General features: G+C 39.9%; 3 protein-coding genes across 6 annotated transcripts; 2 read left to right on the top strand and 1 right to left on the bottom strand.

Annotated features, from left to right (window-relative positions):
* LOC130164020 (uncharacterized) lies at window positions 1–4,279 on the top strand. Its single transcript, XM_056368388.1, has 3 exons — window positions 1–41; window positions 677–1,003; window positions 1,699–4,279. The coding sequence occupies exons 1-3, from the start codon at window positions 39–41 to the stop codon at window positions 3,562–3,564; spliced, it is 2,196 nt and encodes a 731-aa protein (XP_056224363.1). The 5' UTR covers window positions 1–38; the 3' UTR covers window positions 3,565–4,279.
* LOC130164021 (low affinity immunoglobulin gamma Fc region receptor II-c-like) lies at window positions 4,275–12,710 on the bottom strand. Its single transcript, XM_056368389.1, has 6 exons — window positions 12,079–12,710; window positions 10,981–11,247; window positions 10,061–10,309; window positions 9,729–9,836; window positions 8,398–8,469; window positions 4,275–8,132 (listed from the first exon to the last, which is right to left on the bottom strand). Exons 1-6 carry the CDS (start codon window positions 12,185–12,187, stop codon window positions 8,080–8,082), a joined length of 858 nt encoding a protein of 285 aa, XP_056224364.1. The 5' UTR covers window positions 12,188–12,710; the 3' UTR covers window positions 4,275–8,079.
* Window positions 12,711–12,818: 108 nt separating this feature from the next.
* LOC130163995 (myelin-oligodendrocyte glycoprotein-like) lies at window positions 12,819–17,579 on the top strand. 4 transcript variants are annotated; one of them, XM_056368337.1, is made up of 5 exons: window positions 12,819–13,287; window positions 14,897–15,274; window positions 15,505–15,594; window positions 15,960–16,078; window positions 16,236–17,579. In XM_056368337.1, the coding sequence occupies exons 1-5, from the start codon at window positions 13,188–13,190 to the stop codon at window positions 16,251–16,253; spliced, it is 705 nt and encodes a 234-aa protein (XP_056224312.1). In that variant the 5' UTR covers window positions 12,819–13,187; the 3' UTR covers window positions 16,254–17,579. The 4 variants fall into 4 exon arrangements, with proteins under 4 accessions (XP_056224312.1, XP_056224313.1, XP_056224310.1 ...); XM_056368338.1 differs by having other exon boundaries at window positions 15,963–16,078; XM_056368335.1 differs by having other exon boundaries at window positions 15,960–17,579.
* Window positions 17,580–19,163: the final 1,584 nt, after the last annotated feature.

The following is a 19,163-nucleotide window of genomic DNA, read 5'->3' on the forward strand; positions in this document are numbered from 1 at the left end:
AAGACGGTCGTTTCCACTAACACCAATTTAGCTGAAGGATGGTAAGTTTTTCTTTTTGCTTCTCGTGTTTATTCTGCATTTTATTCATCTGTCATCTGAATTTGTAATTTCAGTGAATAGAAATTGGCAGAAATTACAGAATAGCACAGATGCCATGTTTTTTTTTGTTTTGTTTCCAAGATGTATACAAATATAATATAATACTGTAATTTACAACTGTCCCGAATGCTACTTTGCTTACTGTTACTGCTCTGTTAATAAGTATATTCTGATATTTCTCAGATATCTGAGATTATGATATCTCATTATCTCGAGATAACAGAATAATTATCCAGTTATCTTGAGAAAACAAAGCTCCGTTATTTTCTCGAAATAATGTAATAATTGTCCTAAATACCCCATTACCTTGAAATAACGATGTTAACAATGACTGTAAGTAAATGCTTAATGTGAAGTAGGATCTATTTTTCTTTGAGTAGAGCTTTAGCCTTGATACAGAGAAGTGATTTATACAGATATTGTGAACAACCCAGTTTTAAAACCCTGTAAAAAAGTCTCTAACTCTACCAGTTAAATCCAGTCATGTTTATTTTGATTCTACATGCAACAGTCCACCTTTCACTGTAGTTTACATTGAAGAAAATCAACTTTTTTCTCTCCTCTGACCTATAAACAGTGTTTGGTGATGGCATTTCTGAACATGCAGTGCTTCCTGCTTCTCCTCCTCCTACCCATCGGTCCTGCAGTAACCGAGGTGGTGACATCGATGTCAGATTGTGCGAACTTTTTCCTCCAGCAAACACCACCACAGATCCCGGGAATCTTGGAGGGAGGGAACATCCAGAACCAGAACAGATACAAAGCCATTTGCCAGACTCTAAGAAACGCCAGAACGTTTGTGACACTCTACGACACCAACAACACGATTCCAGTGTTTTCTGCTGGCATGTACAGAGGGAAAGAAGCAAGTAGACCGAATGTTAATTGGAAGATAGAACCACAGGTAAGCTTTTTGATGGACGAAAAACTATTATTAATTTACCAGTGTAATATTGTATCTTTGGGTGATTTCTACATAATCATATGAGAGTAGAACATCAACATCCATAGTGGCAGTTTCAGAACTACAAAAGGTTTCTGCAGAATCATCTAGTTGAAATATATCTTTTTAAACTTTACAACAATACTGCATAGCTGAGACTGTAGGCTTAAATCTGCTTATGTTCCTATTATACTGGCCACAGTATTTTTATCCTTTTATCTTGAGATAACAGAGCTTTGTTATGTCGAGATAACCGAATAATCATTCGGTTATCTTGTGATAACCGAATAATTATCTTGTGAGAGCAGTGTTATCTCGAGATAACAGATAACAGAGCTTTGTTATGTCGAGATAACAGGATAATTATTTTGTTATCTCGAAATAACGAAATAATTATCCCGTTATATTGAGAAAACAAAGCTCTGAAAAGAGAAATAATCTATTTCATTATCTAAACATGATAAAAAAAATATTTGTGAGTATGGCCTTTCTCTGATTCCACAATGAGTGCTCTCCAAATATTTTACACCTAATATTGTTGCATGTGGAGTTAACTTGAAATTATTATATTTGTGGAATTTATTAGCATTTTTTCATTTAATCTATTTTACTGCCGTCCAGCCCACATCAGTAATTTAGCCTTCCATTTATTACAGCTTGAGGACTTACGTCTCAGCCACAACATGGGCATTGAAAACAAAAAAAGGAGCTACAGATACCAGGCTGTGAATGCTGATTACAAGAACCAAACGTCGTTTGACAGAGGCCATTTATTACCAAGCTCTTATGGCTTGACTAAAAGAGATAGCGAATCTACTTTCACCCTGACCAACATTGTTCCCCAAGAAGGAACATTTAACAAGGGAAGCTGGAACAGCATGGAGAACTGCATCAGATGTGTTCTGGATGAATACTGCATCAACAACAACGGCCGTAAAGAAGGTTTTGTGGTGATCGGAGCAAAGCCCAGCACCAACAACATCCTCAACAACAAGATTAATATTCCAGCCATGCTCTGGTCGGCATTCTGTTGCTACAGTCAGAGTAAGGGGATGTGGTTGGCAAGTGCACACTGGGGCGAAAACGTCCCAGAAAATATTAAAGATAATCTATATATGCAGACGAAGACCTTGGCAGAGCTTCAGGCTGAAATGGGAACAGAATTTGAAGTATTTCCTGGAACAGAATGTCCTCTCGACTCAACTGTCGCTCAGTTTTACCCTCATCTTAACGCTGAAAATAATAACTGCAAATGCCCACCATCTGTTTCAACTACTTCTGCTCCTTCTACATCTATCTCTACCTCTCCAGTTTCAACATCTGCCCCTGTTCCTACTACATCAGACTCACCAACAACCACATCTGGCTCACCCACTACCACATATGGCCTTTTTACAACCACAACTGGAACTTCATCTACATCTGGCCCCACCACCACTTCTGCCCCAGCCAGTACCACATCTGTGCCTTTGACTACCACACCTGGAACTTCATCTACATCTGACCCCGCTACCACCTCTTCTGCCCCTGCCAGTACCACATCTGGGCCTTTGACTACCACACCTGGAATTTCATCTACATCTGGGCCTACACCCACAACTACTGAAACACCAGCAACAACTATTCTTCTAACAACCACTCTCCCTCTGACCACAACATCTTCTCCTACAACTACTAAACCCCAAACTACTACCATTCTACCGACAACCACGGCCCCTACAACAACCACCACAACTACTACTGCTACAACCACTACCTCCACCACAACCACTACCACAACCACAACTACCACAACAACCACAAAGAAGAAAGACAAAGATGAAAACAAAAATGAAAGTGAGCAGAGACAAAATGAACCAAGACCAGCAGAAGAAGCAGGCAGAACAAGGTTTCATAAATTGGCTGGTGTAGCAGCAGCTGGTGTAGCAGGAGCTGGTGTAGCAGGAGCTGGTGTAGCAGGAGCTGGTGTAGCAGGAGCTGGTGTAGCAGCAGCTGGTGTAGCAGGAGCTGGTGTAGCAGCAGCTGGTGTAGCAGGAGCTGGTGTAGCAGCAGCTGGTGTAGCAGCAGCTGGTGTAGCAGGAGCTGGTGTAGCAGGAGCTGGTGTAGCAGCAGCTGGTGTAGCAGCAGCTGGTGTAGCAGCAGCTGGTGTAGCAGGAGCTGATGAAGCAGGAGCTGATGAAGCAGGAGCTGATGAAGCAGGAGCTGGTGTAGCAGGAGCTGATGAAGCAGGAGCTGATGAAGCAGGAGCTGGTGTAGCAGGAGCTGATGAAGCAGGAGCTGGTGTAGCAGGAGCTGGTGTAGCAGGAGCTGATGAAGCAGGAGCTGATGAAGCAGGAGCTGATGAAGCAGGAGCTGGTGTAGCAGGAGCTGATGAAGCAGGAGCTGATGAAGCAGGAGCTGGTTTAGCAGTTTCTAAAATTAAACATAAAAAAAAATACTGTAAAAAAATGGACAGGCATTATTCAGTACAACTACGTGAAGTAATCTATTGCAAATTGTATTGTGCAATTTATTCTTGTTAAACACCAGCATGTATATTAATTTGATCATTTCTAATAATATAAGCAAATCAGAAAATCGAAAATAGATCCTAACATTAATGGTTCATATTAACACAGGCGACCACACACACAGACACACACTTATAATAACGTATAAGTCACTCACCTACAATAGTGCAAAGTGCTATTACCTCCATGTTGCAGCGAACCGAATGGCAGCCTGTGAGGGGCTGCATCACACCTCCGTGCTGACTCTGTGCCGGATGTGTCAACATCAACCACAAATTCTTAAAGGTTTAGCTTTCCCTAAGCTGATGACATCAAATGTGTTGCTTTGTACTGCAAACAGGAAGTGTTTAGGAATTCATTTATCTCTCAATGATAGAAGATGATTAATATTAGAAAAAACAGCACTGCTCATGGTATTTCAAAATCAAAAAGCAAGGTGATATTCCACCAATAGGAAGGCAGAGGAGGCTCCTATTAGCCAATAGGATCTCCCAGCAAGTCATTACCTAAAACCTGCTATTGTCCACTGATTAAAATCTGCACGACACAAGAATGAGCATCTATGTTGTTTTGTTTTTTTATTAATCAGTACAAGAGACATACAGAATAAGGCAGAAAAGAAGTGGCCAAAGACAAACAAAAAGACAATCTGCTTCCTTACATTTCTGTGTTACATTAATGGATAAAGAAGGAAGCACCTAATGTGGTGACACCCCCCCCCCCCCCCCCCCCCCCCCCCCCCAGAAGATGTTCAGAGAGCAGCTTCTGCTTTGTTACAGAAGACATGTGATGAAGTCTGGACCTCTTCTCCAGCTGCAAGACTGAACTTAAAAAACTGAACTCAATGCTGTTCTGTTACAGTGTCTTTGTTCAACCTTACTGATCATTTATTCATAATTTTGATTCAAATAACCTTTTTTTAACAAATACAAATCTCTTCAACACAGGCACAATTTCTTCACATGCAGAAACTTGAATTTCTTTTGAGTTTTTTTTTTTTTTTACAGGTTTGCAAAGTTTGATTTACAACTACAAACATTGGAATTATGGGTACAACTTCAAAATCATGTGGACCCTAGCAGCTTCAGCCCATGTTAGCAGTTATACTGCAGCATGTTTTGTATATGTACTACAGTTAACGGTAAAAATCTGCAAATATAAATCCTGTGAAAAAAGTCAAAATAAACAGTAATAAACTGCCAATCCTTTAAATTTGACTGTAAAAGTAGAAAATAACAGCTTTTGGCTGTATTTACAAATACGGTAGCAAACAGTAAATACCAGCAACAACATGGTACTGTTAATTTTACAGTAAAATAATGGCAATCCTGTTTCCAGTTGTTTGCTGTTTTTTAACCGTGAAAACATTTTACAGTGTAACAATGGGGCTGAACATAAGGGTTCCCCCCGTACAGTTGTTATGAGGGAGTAAATCAGCTGTAGAGACCAGAACTGTTTTTTGCACCAGGCTGTAAAAACATGGGAGTCTATGAGGATTGACAGCATCTAGTGGTCAATAGATGAATTGCAGTTTTTGGTAGTCTCATGTTGGCTCTTCGAGGTTGCTGCTTGCTGTAAACCTATCTTTGAAATGTGATATTGTTCTGTCCTGTTGGGTTTGTTTTTATTTGTTTGTTTTTTAATGGCTGCTTTTTGTTACCCTGTTGTTGATTAAAAACAGTAACTAGACTACAACTGTCCCCATTTTTTGTGGTGAAATCTATACACAGTCTACAAATCGATACAGTCTATGGTTCAAACATTGTTAAAAGTTTATTTCAGTTAAGTGGCCAGTTGCAGTGACACGCATTATGATTGTTGATGATGTTATAGTTCGGACTTTGCCGTCTGTTACAGTCTGGGTTAGTTAAAACAGTCACAAACAAAACTATATTTATTTATTTACTGATGAGTGCAAACATAGTCAAAGTGTCTTACACAAATACTTTTATGTTTTGTTTTATTTTCAAAACAACATGATACAAAAACATTTTTATTGACTTTCTACTCCAGATTTAGGATAATAGTAGTCAAACTAATAGTCTCATTCATGCCTTGGCAATACATATGTTATTATGTGAATGTTGTAAATTAGTATTTTTATATTAGTTTGTCTCTTTTTTAAAAGATAACTAATGGTATTGTCAGAGACCCTGAGTATCTTTCAAAAAATAAAATAAAGTAAAATTAAATTAAATTAAATTAAATTAAATTGCATCAACAATCAAAATCTTTCCCCCAAAATGTTCAAATATCAACCATAAAGTTAAAACACACGACCACACAGTGGACAATGGGCCTAAATTAGAGGATACAGTCGTATTTTGTGTCAGTGAACATATTATATATCTGGGCTTCTTGGACAATGTATTTAATAGTTGTAATATTTTGCTCAGTAACATTAATAATACATTAGTATTACAAGTTTAGCAACAGCTCACTGGCTTCTAACTTTTATTTGCACACGCATGAGACTAAAACTAAAAACTTAAAATCATTGAGGTGTTTTGGCCCAAGTCTTGAAGGGCTGCAATACGTTGCTCAAACCAACAGATGGCGCTGTACTAGCTTAGTTTGAAGCGCCAAAGCTTAATAAAGCTTCCTGCACCCACTGACCAACCATCACCAACCACCTCTGAGTGAAACTCATTTTCCTGCAGCAGGTCATTAGTTGGAAGAAAAACCAATACGGCAGGATCAACACTAGACCAATAAAAAGTAATGATTAGTTACAGAAAACCAACATGATACAGAAATAAAAAAAACAAAGAATACACATTTACATAAATACAGAAAAATGATTCAATAACACCCTGTGACCAACATGATTACTCTTGGCGCTCTTATTAAGCAGGTGTTTGGACCTCTCTCCCTCTTCAGACCCACAACACCTGCTGAGGAGAGCAAGGAAGAGGTGACTACTACAAAATGATTATCTCTCCTGTGGCATACTTAAATACTGCAGAAAGAAAAAATCAACATCTGAATTGTGAAAATTACTGTTTAAGCTCCAGCCTGCCACCTGTAGGTGGGACAATACAGCCCCAAACAGTAAGCTCCCATCTATTCTTACCTTCTTGGTGGCTGATCTTCCCTCTCTCTTCCTTCTCTATGATTCGAAATACTGATTGTATTTGCTACTAAAAGTCTTTGGGGCAGAGAAGGTGATTTTTGGCTGTGATTTTTGGCTAAACACTGATTTAAATTATTATTTTAATGTATTAAAAATAAATGTAATTTCACAACAATAACAATATAATATTCAGTATAACAGGGAACACTGCAGCGGAAATGATTTGAATTGGTGTCCCTTCACGTTATATACATTCATAATACATTTTTATCGCATGGATATGAAAACAAGATATAAAATCTATATATTTATCTTTAAATATAGAGGTGGAGATTGTCTTGTTGGTTTAGCTAAAACAAAACGCCCACCAGCTGGCAAAGTAGCTCCCATTTGATGACGACTCATCAGAATACAATAAATAAATCTCAGTACCTTGTCAGGAAATCACTGCAGTGACCTACAGTGATCATTTCTGTCTGGATGATGAAGCGAGAGCTCGGAGCTCTGCAGAGCTCAAAAGTCCCGACTTTCCTCTTGGACCTAAATATATCATATGAATTGAGGCTGTATAGCTGCTGCTTGTACTTGCTGTCTTTGCTCCCTCGCATTTTCACCTCACAATGAAAATATCCCACTGTATGTTCCAGTTTTCTTCATCTTCATTTGTTTCTTAAAAAAATTTTTTTAATTTTCTTGTTAATTTGTTGTTTGTATTAGGAAAAGAAACTCAAAGACACTGAGTCACTTGTAGTAACTAGAATGGACAGCATCTGTTGTTTCCCCAATAAGTCAGCTGAGAAGAATAATCTTCCTGTTACAGGAGATGGAAAGACTCTATACAAGGATGCAGCTGCATTATTTCCGTGTTTTTTTGCTTGTTATCTCCCCTTTCTGCATCTGTTATGGAAATCCGGAGCCAAACCAAACAGGTCACATTTTAGGTTAGCGTCGATTTGGTGATCTCACAAGTCAAGATGTCCAAGTTAAAACTGTTTGAGTAAAAAGTAAATGTGGATCAGCTGCAAATGGAAATGCTACATCGATCAGCACTTAAAGTGTGAAGGCGTATATGCAGTACATATTGTAGGTGTGAGCTGGAAACAAATGGTAGACAAAACAGGAAATGGAGGCTATTAATAGACACCGTTTATGACACCACAGACAGTAATGTTATCAGACCTCCTTCTCTTACTGTACTTGTTCAGTCTTCAGATCGGACACACAAAAACTTCCAAATCAAACTTTGGGGTTTTTGTGTTGGAGAAAAGAAAAAGGAGACATGAGGTGACAAACACAGATACAGACACTGAGCTTTGTTTCTTTAAATCGTCTCTTCTTTTAAACGTGAGTTAGTGTGTATCTGAGTTTGTTTGTGCCTGTGTTTGCCTGTGTGCACTCAGCCGCAGGGACTTAGTACTTAATTAAAACCATATTTCTGGTTCTGTCGGTTCCTCTCAGGTGGCCACTGCTTTGAGTTTTGAGTAGACAGTTGATTGAAAGTCGATTTCTGTGAAAGACACAAACATGAAACCTCTTAACAAAGTTACAGCAGTTTAAATGAGTTGGGCAGTTTTTAATGGAGACAGAAACTGCATGACTTCGGGTTTCTGCTGCTTTAGTGACGACTCATGTCCTGTTGTTGTTGCTAACACAGCGACTCATGACTGAAACCTTTCTGATAAAGAGAACAAGAGCTGGTTGTAGTTTGAGAAACTAAATGTCTTGGGGAAAAAGGTCTATAATGTGTGTGTGTGTGTGTGTGTGTGTGTTACCTGTTTCCCTTGTGAATGGCACTTCCTGTGTGATGGTGACGTCAGTGTATGCCACGTCACTTTCAGCTTTACCTGTAGCACAATAACACACCTGCTGAGATTCAACTTGTAATTTTCATTTATTTTTCTGTGATTTACAACGAATCAGAAAAGCTGAACGACAATAGGAAAATAACACAAACTGTATTTTGTATCATTCAAGCTTTTGGACAATGAAGAAATGTAGGCAAATGATGAAAATATGGATTTTATGGTTCAGTCTCTTGTGCTAATTTTACAAATGTTATATCTTGTTTTATATATATATATATATATATATACATAATATAAAACATCTTTATCAGTTTTGGTGATTTGTTTTAAATTAATTTATATTTAAATGTTCGGATGCACATTTTTGAAAAGATTAAAGGTCCCACAATCGTGATTTTTTCTCTCTACACAAGGTCGTGTTCAAGCTGTGACTCAAACGTGTGATTTGCTTAAAATGTTGGAACCACAAAAACACTTCAGCAGCTCTCATGAAGTCTGTGGGACGTTAAGAATAACAGACACTTCCTGCTGCTGTAGAAATTTTAAACTTGACTCTTTGATGCTCCGAGCACCGAAAACCAAACTCAGCATTCATTTCCACTGTGCCGGTGCGGAGGCTGACATGTCGGGGACGGATATCTGGAAACCTCATGTGTAATCCTTTTCGTAATTAAAGGAAATGACTCTTAAACTGAATATTTCATGGTGTCATGTAGGGCTGTCACAATACCAGATTTTCACTATGCGATCATCGTTGCCAAGAATTCAAAAGAACAATATTATCACAATATCTATAGAAAATCGAAAATAAATAAATAAATGATCATTTTGTTTCGTTTTGTCTCTTTTTTTGGCAAATGAATTACGACTCAAATACGATCGTACAAAAAGAACAGTTACATCTGATAAACTAAAGATCCACAATCAGTTTTTGTCAATAGCGGTGGATTGCGACGCCCCTTGTGGTATGTCATTTGAATTTAATTTTTTAATGTGTCAAACACAAAGGATCGGATCTGATTTTTCTTTTTTTTCCAAACTACATTAGTTACTACATATAAAAAACATTCTTGTGTTTTTTATATTTGTCTCAAGGCTCAGCCACGTGTTTTTAAATAGTGTTTGGACAACAATGGAAGTCTATGGCACAGAGGAATAAGACGTATTTATACACACACAATACAAATATTTTTGTCATTTTCATATTGTTAACGATCAAAAACACCAATAGAATATCACTGTTGCATTACGTGTGGATAGAGGTAGTCCAGGCATATCAGTGTATAACAGAGGCTGACCTTTTCGTTTCCTCCACAGGTACAGCAACGCCAGCGAGAGGCAGACGCCCCCCAGCACAGGAAGCAGAATGAGCGCGAGAGGTGGTTGAAAAGATTCAGGACGCCCAGCTCCAGCACAATAAATGAGAAAAACCACAGTCTGACCTCATTGCAAACACAACAACAGCTCTGATGTTTTGACACAGTTGGTGCTAAGCTAACTTATTTCACACCCTCATTGCTCTACGCTTTTGAAAGTGTGTCCATCTTCGAAAGATGAGATGCCATTTAAAGCAGAGTAACAGTGTGTAGAGGGATCTTAAAGACTATTTCATGGCTGAAGCTCGTCTCACCTCTGACAGCCAGCCAGCTCTTTGTTGATCCGTCTCCTCCAGCGATGTAACACTTGTAGAAACCTTCATCAGACTTTCTAACACTGCGGATGGTCATGTTTCCTGTGGAGCTGCTTCTGACGAGGAGGTCGTCTTTGTAAAATTCAGCTGTGAGGTTGGTGGAGGACGTCGTCTGATTTGTGCAGCGCAGAGTCACGGCATCTCCCTCCTGCACGGGATGGACAGGGCTCTCCAGGATCACGGCGCCAGCTGAACGACAGAACGGCAGGAAGATTAAGAAATAGTTGGAAGCTCAAGTAGTCTTGATGCTACACTCCTGCAAAAACTCAAAACCTAAATCACATAGAGGCCAGTAACTTCCTGAACTTTTGTACCGACGTTCCCTGCTCCCCAGAGGATGAATCCTACTGACTTTATTGAACCCCTGACTTTTACCTCTGGCGCCACCATGAGGTTGATATTTGTGGTTTGTATGTGAAACTTCTAAACAGCTCTTGAATGGATGGCCTGCCGTGCATTTGCGTTAATTAGCATATGTTAGCATGCTTACTAAGATGGTGAAAACGGGAACACGATATCTCAGTAACACCTTGACGAAACTTCTTCAAGTTTGGCACAAACATTCACTTGGACTCAAGGATGAACCGATTAGATTTTTGGAAGCTAAAGGTCAAAGGTCAAGGTCACGATGAAGGTCCCTCTTCAAGGGAATCCCTTCACATTTGGCACAAATGTTCACTGGGACTCAAGGATGAACACAAAACACTTTTTAGCCATAACTCTTCACACAGCCATTATGACCAAACCTGAAACTAGTCTTAGTGGCAGAGACAGACAACCATGAGGCAGTAATTCTAGTTTTTCACTTTAAATTGCCCTGATGCATGAATGACTATGGCTGGAGGTTTGATTAAACTCACCGGTCACAGTGATGTTGACGGCATCGCTGCACTCTCCAGCTCCAAACTCACACCAGTACGCTCCAGTGTCTGAAGGGTAAAAATCACCAACGTTGCAGTGGGACTCGTTCTTTGTCCCCCAAGTGTTGGCACACTCTTCGTTTTTCATTGAGGATGTGTTCCTCTTTACTGTCCAATCAGAGTAGTTGGTACCAGGCTCCACACAGCTCAGACTGACGGACTCATACTGAAAGAACTGGGATCTGTCGGGAATGACTTTCAGAGCAGCTGCAAGAAACAGAACGATGATGACAAATTGAGATTCTTGCAGAGGTGAACGCTGCGGCGTGTTGGGACAGTCACTGAGTAGATTTAAGCTGATCAAAGCTGCGTCCACGACTCGAATGACCCAAAGTTTACACCATCTGCGTCCTCTAAACATTGCAGTTGCACAATGTGCACGTGTTGCCCACATATCAAACAAGCCGCTGTCAGTGTGAACGAACAATAACTGTTGTAGGTTTGCCTCTATAGGTCTGCAGAGGCAAACAAGGTTTCACTTCATCTCAAAGAAGCTGTTGTGGCTTTTTGAAAGATGCTTATTATAACTGGATATCAGATATAGCTGGTCGTGAACGGTCCTTTCTTTACTCTTTAACTTATAAACATTTACTTCAATTCAACACTTTACTGCCACAACAGTGTAGTTAATAGGAATTTGCTTTGGGCGAGCCAGCGTAAAACATAAAGAACTACAACTTCAATAACTATATGGTGACATAAAACATGTGGTAGAAAGTCAACAATAAAAATTTAGTATTTATGAGAGTGAAATTCAAAATATAAGATAATCATAATCATAAAATATTTTTCGTAAAATTAAATGTAAAAAAAATACTGTAAAAAAACGTACAGGCATTATTTAGTACAATTACGTGAAGTAATCTATTGCAAATTGTATTGTGCAATTTATTCTTGTTAAACACCAGCATGTATATTAATTTGATCATTTCGCATAATATAAGCAAATCAGAAAATTGAAAGCAGATTAATGGTTCATATTAACACAGGCGACCACACACGCAGAAACACACTTATAATAACGTATAAGTCACTCACCTACAATAGTGCAAAGTGCTATTACCTCCATGTTGCAGCGAACCGAATGGCAGCCTGTGAGGGGCTGCATCACACCTCCGTGCTGACTCTGTGCCGGATGTGTCAACATCAACCACAAATTCTTAAAGGTTTAGCTTTCCCTAAGCTGATGACATCAAATGTGTTGCTTTGTACTGCAAACAGGAAGTGTTTAGGAATTCATTTATCTCTCAATGAAAATAGTGACAGAACATTATATATATATATATAAAGATGCAATTGTGCAACATTTCAGTTGCTCAGTGACTGTTGGACTTGTCGTCGCTGGGATATCATCACATTCTGCAGGGCCATTTGGAGGTTATATGTGCAGGTGTCACCTAAATATGACAACAGTTGCTTTTTCATTGCACAATGCCTCAAGGTGGCAGTTAATGTCAAAGAGGAGAGGGGCCACCTGGGAGGGCGTGGACACCAGTGCTAGTATCTGGTATCAAATATGTGTTGTAAATCAGTACAAGAGACATACAGAATAAGGCAGTAAAGAAAGAATAAGTGGCCAAAGACAAACAAAAAGACAATCTGCTTCCTTTTTTAAAGGCACAAGAGGAGGGTTTAGTTTTTAATGGATAAAGAATGAAGCACCTAATGACCCCCCCCCCCCCCCCCCCCCCCCCCCGTGGTCTGTGCGGAAGCGTCTGTGTCGCTCTTTAAGAAGATGTTCAGAGAGCAGCTTCTTCTGTCTGTACACAGGTGAGGCTGGTTCCTCGCTGCTATTTTTATCTGACATTGTTTATCGATTCTTTTTCACTGGAAAAAGGTGTAAAAATCCCTGCGCGCGCTTCCTCTGTATTGTCAACTTCCGCGGAATTGTTGTTCGTTCGTTCGTTCATTTTTCGCCCTTATAAAACACAGCTGTGTGGTTATTAATAAAAGCACAGATGTCTTTAGAGATTTACTTGCATGTAGATTAGATCTACAGAGAAGTGGCTTGATTTGCTCTGAATGTAAAAAATACCAAGTACCCGGCAGTGGGTGGAGTGACGCTGACGGAGCTGTCTGGGATGTTATGACTCTTACACAGTCATAACAGCAGGAGTTTGATCCGGTGACATCGTACCGGTTTTTAAATGGACATTAAGGAACTCAGTCAGAGTTTTTCGTTCTCACCGTTGATCTGTTTGACTCTCACCGTGTTTTTGCTGCAGTTCACCTGCACGTCTGCTGAAGGTAAGCTCATGCAATACACCTCATGTACCTACTCACTAAGCTCAGTGTGAGTAGAGCTCTAATTTAAGGCGATCCCATATGGCATGAAAGTTATCTTTCATATCATTCTGTGACGTATGTGTTGGTTTTTTCTGTTTATTTCTTTAGACATTTGGTAACAGTTGTTAGATTTGATTTGATAATCTAATAATATAAAGATTCAAAGTTTTATAAAAAGCTGTTCTCATCGAAAACCCAGTGATTCTGTTGGTATAAGTTTCATCCACCAAATTCAAACTGGAACAACATGTTTGTCGATCTGCGAATCATTTATTTAACAAACAGAGCTGAATGAGAACCAGCAGACTAACCACGGGAACACTTTATCTGTAACCTACACATTCACACAAAGAGCTGGACTAAACAATAACTGAGTAACAAAGGGCTGGAAAGATAAACCGGTCTCCCAGCATGGCAGCTGGCTTTTCACCCATCATGTCCATTTGGTTTCCTACACCCACACACCCACACCCACCCACACACCCATAGATGCCAATCTTCTGAATACAGAAGAAATCATTTGTTAAAGTGAAACACAATCTGCTTGTTTCCCTAAACTGTTTTAATCGGCCACGTTTCCGTATTTTATATTCACGAATTTCAGAAACAACAACTGCTTGCATTCAGGACTTTGCCTGGTCAGCAGCTGACGGAGCGAGTAATTGCTTCCTCCATTCATCCCCTTTCTGAGGACGTATTGTCCAGCAGGGAGTATTTAACCCACATGTCATGTGTCCTTATCCTTGCTTTTTGTCCTTCTTCACTCCTCTAAGTTATGCTTCCCCTTCACTTATTATCTATAAGACCTTGGTTGCCCTGGTTACGCAAGATAAAGATATATCTCCATCTGGACACCATCAGTCATTTGATGTTTGTACTTCATAGATAAATTGAAGGAGAAGGAGACTGGTGATTTTCGACACAGGTCAGATGTTAGCAGAAAACAGGAATTAATTGATTGGCAAACAATTATTTGGAAACTATGTTTTCGATGAAATGAAAGAAAAAAAAAAACCATAAAAAAAAAAACTCCACCCATTCTCTTGATGAAGTTTCTCCACTGTCTCAGATTTTCCACTTTTCTGTTTTCAGATCTGCTCCTGTCCTCTCACAGGTGTTGTGAGTCGTCAGGGTTACATGAGCCGTATGAGCCATAACATCCATTCACACTGTGTCTAATTTTCCACTGTTTTCAGATCAGTTATAATATTGAATACATGAGTTCGGAAACTATATTTGCGCATTAGAGAATCATTTCAACGGTCTTGTCTTCATAAGCGTTAGGAGGTAGCTGTAGAAGAAGACGAGCAAAGTCGAGACAGGCTCTGAAAATAAGAGAGATTTGTTTATCATTGAGAAGGTTCGGTTGGTTCAAAGTCACTGCACAAAACCGTAACCGGGTTTTTGACCGTTGGTTGGACAAAACATTTGAAGACGTCACTTTGGACTATGGTACGAAATTGTGCAAAGTTTTATGCAATTAAAATAATAACGTTGAAGGTGTTTTAATGACAAGATTTCAACATGGACCAGAGCAGATTCCAGAATTAAATTTCGCTCCATCTCTCAGGTCAGTTACAGGTGATAGGATCACCTCATCCCATCGTGGCCACTCCGGGCGATGACGTCATCCTGCCGTGCCACGTGGAGCCTCCGGTGAACGTGGCGGGGTTAACGGTGGAGTGGTCGAGGCCCGACCTTCGACCTTATCCCAATGATCTGCAGAAGCGGGTCGGCTTTGTGCATCTTTACCGGGACAGCCGTGAGGTCCTGGACATGAAGATCTCGTCGTACGTCCTGAGGACGGCGCTGTTCTTAGAAGACCTGAGACGAGGCAACATATCGCTCAAGATCACTAATGTGACGCTCACAGACGAAGGGAGATACAGATGTTTCATCCCAAAGTTAAAAAGCCTGAAAAAATCTTCTATTGTTAATCTTGAAATTGGTGAGTTCATTTGTTGAGATGGTTCATGGTTTGACTTAAAACTAATTTATTATACCAACGTTTTGTCTTGTCTGTACAAGGTCAAATCATAATACACATACAAGATCACCTCGACCATTGAGGGTCATTTTGTGAACGACTTCTTCTATGTTGCTGTTGCCCTGGACTACTGTTGTCTCCCTTAGATACTATTATGTTGTAAATCATTAAGAAACCTTCTGTTTTCCCAGATCAAAGCTCAACTAATACCTCAACAGAGACGCCGCTAAATCCCAAAAACCTCCGAACCCCGGGTCCTACCGAAGAGATGGACAGTGAGGGTGAGAGAATGATTCAAACATGAAATTGTCAACGTTATCAGCAGAAACGTTTTGCTTTTTAACCTCTGTATCTCCATTTGGAAGCGAAATTAAACCCAATGTTCGATACGTTTCAGTATTGGCAATCAATATATTTACATTGAGTATTTTTTTAACACTTTTGATAGTGGCAGTGGAGTCCACCATTCTTGCTCTATGTTCACTAAAATGTTCAACTGGTGAAACACAGAGGGGCTTTTATTGTGAAAAGGTCACAGGAAATGTGACTGGATCACTCAGCGACAGCGTCATTATATTAAGCTGCACTTTATGTTACCACGGGTAACCACGGGTTACGTTGCTCTCGACTCTGCTTGATTTTCCAGCAGGTGACGTGTCCAGTCGGAGCAGACTGGCCCTCCTTTTCGCCTTTTTGCTGATTGTGGCTTTTGTAGTCGGAGGATTTTTAGTACGTGTGTGTGTGTGTGAAAAAAAAAAAAAGAAGGTAAGTCAGACGCTTTATTTTTTATTTTTGGATTCTATGTATTTTCTTCAATGATAAGTGCTGGATAAAATAAAGGAAACAGAATGTGTAATTTGTGTGTAGATCTTTTTCTTTGGGAGACAGTTGACTAATAATTTTCTTTTAATTGTTCCTCCAGCTTATGACAGCACCTTAAATATACCTGTGGGGTTGAAAACTCTGACGCCACTTTCAGGTGCCTTGCTCGGTAAACATTGTTAAAGGAGATGAGAGCACTACCCGCTTACCCGGATATAATTAGTTGATGAATTCACACCAGAAACGTCTCTGGCCACGAGTGAACTCAGAGGATCTGCAGAAGAGAGGCTTTCATGATGTGGATTAAAAATGGACCTGTGATATTTAAATACTGACACCTGCTCTGATGACATCTGTTGAGTTGAAATAGAACTAGTCTGTTCCTCATTTGAATTATATTTACATCTGCTGCGTGCACACCCACATGGACACCGGAAACTTTGCATGCAGCTTTTAGTTGGACGTGAACACACAGAGGCATTTCATCTGTATTTAGATACACTTCCTTTGGAGAGAAAAGTCATCATTTTAGTTATGCCCTCCTTTTATTTGCAGCGTATGCATGTTGCAATATGCAGGCATATTGCAGATCCATATACAAATAACGCACCAAACAGGTTTGTATAATAACATACTAAATGCTTTACGGCAGAGTCATGACATATAAGTTCCAATTCATGTAATCTCACCTCCTCCAATGCAAATCTCTCCTGTGCACCACTTCCTCATGTGCGATGGTGGATTTCGGTGCGTCGTCCTCACTAACACTTCCGTGATCAATATATTTAAACAGTAGATCCGTCTGTTTGTGGAGCGCTTGAGCCTTCAGTAGTCTCCTGTTTCTGTATCCAAGGCCAGATCATTTCAGCTGTTCAGTAAAAGCCGCAGTGTTTCCTTATCTCCAGTCACAGAGGGAAGCAAATTGACTATGGCGCATATATATATATATATGTACATCTTGATGCCTTTGCCAAAATGTATCTATGGAAGTGTCCTCATTGTCTGGACCTCTCGCAGGTTAGATGCACATCACTGCAGGGCGATGTAGAAGCCTTTAAATAAAGTGAGAGGTGGTTATTTTAATTCTTCACACTTCCCACTAGACTGGAATAAATCAGACTGAGCAGTCGACTGGAGGTCAAGTTTCTCTCCTGTTTTTGTGCTTTTTTAAAATGACTGTATTCTGTGTAAATGAGTAAAAGTCAGTACAGAATCGAGCTGCCACTATATGCATCAGCGGTGGTGCATATCACTTACCACAGCATCTGCAGTTTTGCCATGTGAACCTGAAAGTTGAATTTCCTTACTAATGAAGCTGTTTTTCATCTGTGAACTCTGTTCCCTCGACATTGACAAAGCGCCTTTGAACACGTGTCTGAGTAACTGGTTGATTTATTAACTGCTATTTAATTGAATGTGAAATTAAAGCTTTTTCACAACTCTACTTCTTGTTCATTTGCAATTAAAGCACATTTGCAGCGCTTACAGCCAGTGACAAGTTCATCTGTTAACTGATTTGGGAGCAGTTAGCAATGTTCTGCCAAGAGTCCCCATTATCCTCTGGACAGGAGTCAGCAGTTGAAGGTTCAACCATGGGTCTGTTTTTTTTCACTATGGTTCAATGGGAGGAAACAGTTTTAGAGGCTGAATAGAAACACAGACCTGTGTGATGTCAGTAACGTGATTAACAGTGTTGCTATATAAAATATTTCCGTTGAAGGGCCACATTTGCTTCCCACCAAATCTACATCCTCTCACCAAAGCATAACTAATTATTTTATATGTTGACCTCGTGTTCTCAGCTTCTATGACTCAATGAAAAACTGGGTGTTATCTTTGATTGAGTCATCAAGACTGAAACTGATTCTGTTCTCCCATGATATGGAGAAAGTTATCCACGCCTTTGTCACAACTCGACTGGACGGTTGTAATTCCTGGTATTTAGGCCTTCAGCCGTCATTATCTTCACTCGCAGATGCTCCAGAACGCAGCTGCAAGGATGTTGAGCACATCGTTCCAGTCGATTGCTTTTAAGGTTCTTAACGGCCAGCCCCTCTATCACACATCACTGGCGCTCAGCTCCAAGTCGCACAGATCTGAAAGCTCATCTCTCTTGTCTGTCCCACGGTCACGACTAAAACTAAAAGGTGACTGAGCTTTTTGAGTTGCTGCTCCAAAATTATGGATATCAGATGGTAAATGGACTCGCACTTATATAGCCACTTTAAGTCAAAGCGCTTTCCAATACTTGCCACATTCACCCATTCACTCACATTCATACACTGATGGAACAGCCATCAGGGGCAATGTGGGGTTCAGTATCTTCAGTATCTTGCCCAAGGATACTTCGACATGTGACCTGGAGGAGTCTGGGATTGAACCACAGACCTTCTAATTAGTCGACGACCCGCTCTACTTCCTGAGCCGCAGCCGCCGCGCCCAGATGAGCTCCCGCCATCTCTATTTTTAAATCTCGGCTGAAGACAGATTTATATGTATCATATTTAGTATGTTTTCCTTGTGTTTTCATTTATTTGTCCTTTGTACAGCACTTTGTTCAGCTCAAGCTGTGTTAAAATCTGCTCTAGAAATAAACTTGACAAATGTGTTGGAGGAGCTGGTTGATGTTCATCACCTCAACGCAACATGTGTGAGACTTGAAGCAAAATCTGAAGCTTTAACATCCGCATCGTGACGTCAAGAGTCTAAAACCTGCAAAAAAAGCAAAAAATTTTGAAAGTGCTTAGTTTTTGGAAGGTTCTTTTATTTCTCAATTTTCATAAATTTACATTTCTATAGATCTGGCCTACGGTTTTTTGTGTCTTTTGGGTTGTTTTTCTTCATCAATGCTCTGGGGGAAGCACCAAAAAAAAAACAAAAAAACATCATCATCGACATCATGGAAACATTTGCTCAAATCTCACACGGTTATAAAGGATGTTGAAACAAGAGGAGTGAATTCAAGTGTCAAACTAAGACTGTAAACCCGTTTAACCTGTAAGCTGTTAGTTTCTCTAAAACTCCCACA

This window comes from Seriola aureovittata, chromosome 23, assembly GCF_021018895.1.
Source record: "Seriola aureovittata isolate HTS-2021-v1 ecotype China chromosome 23, ASM2101889v1, whole genome shotgun sequence".
Classification (NCBI taxonomy): Eukaryota; Metazoa; Chordata; class Actinopteri; order Carangiformes; family Carangidae; genus Seriola; species Seriola aureovittata.

Coding starts and splice junctions, on each gene's coding strand:
- LOC130163995 (XM_056368335.1), top strand. CDS start 13,188: ATGGACATTAAGGAACTCAGTCAGAGTTTTTCGTTCTCACCGTTGATC. Junction 13,288..14,896: donor CACCTGCACGTCTGCTGAAG/GTAAGCTCATGC, acceptor TCCATCTCTCAG/GTCAGTTACAGGTGATAGGA. Junction 15,275..15,504: donor TATTGTTAATCTTGAAATTG/GTGAGTTCATTT, acceptor CTGTTTTCCCAG/ATCAAAGCTCAACTAATACC.
- LOC130164020 (XM_056368388.1), top strand. Junction 1,004..1,698: donor ATTGGAAGATAGAACCACAG/GTAAGCTTTTTG, acceptor CATTTATTACAG/CTTGAGGACTTACGTCTCAG.
- LOC130164021 (XM_056368389.1), bottom strand. CDS start 12,187: ATGTTGACACATCCGGCACAGAGTCAGCACGGAGGTGTGATGCAGCCC. Junction 9,837..10,060: donor GAGCTGGCTGGCTGTCAGAG/GTGAGACGAGCT, acceptor ATTGTGCTGGAG/CTGGGCGTCCTGAATCTTTT. Junction 8,133..8,397: donor GCCATTCACAAGGGAAACAG/GTAACACACACA, acceptor TGTCTTTCACAG/AAATCGACTTTCAATCAACT.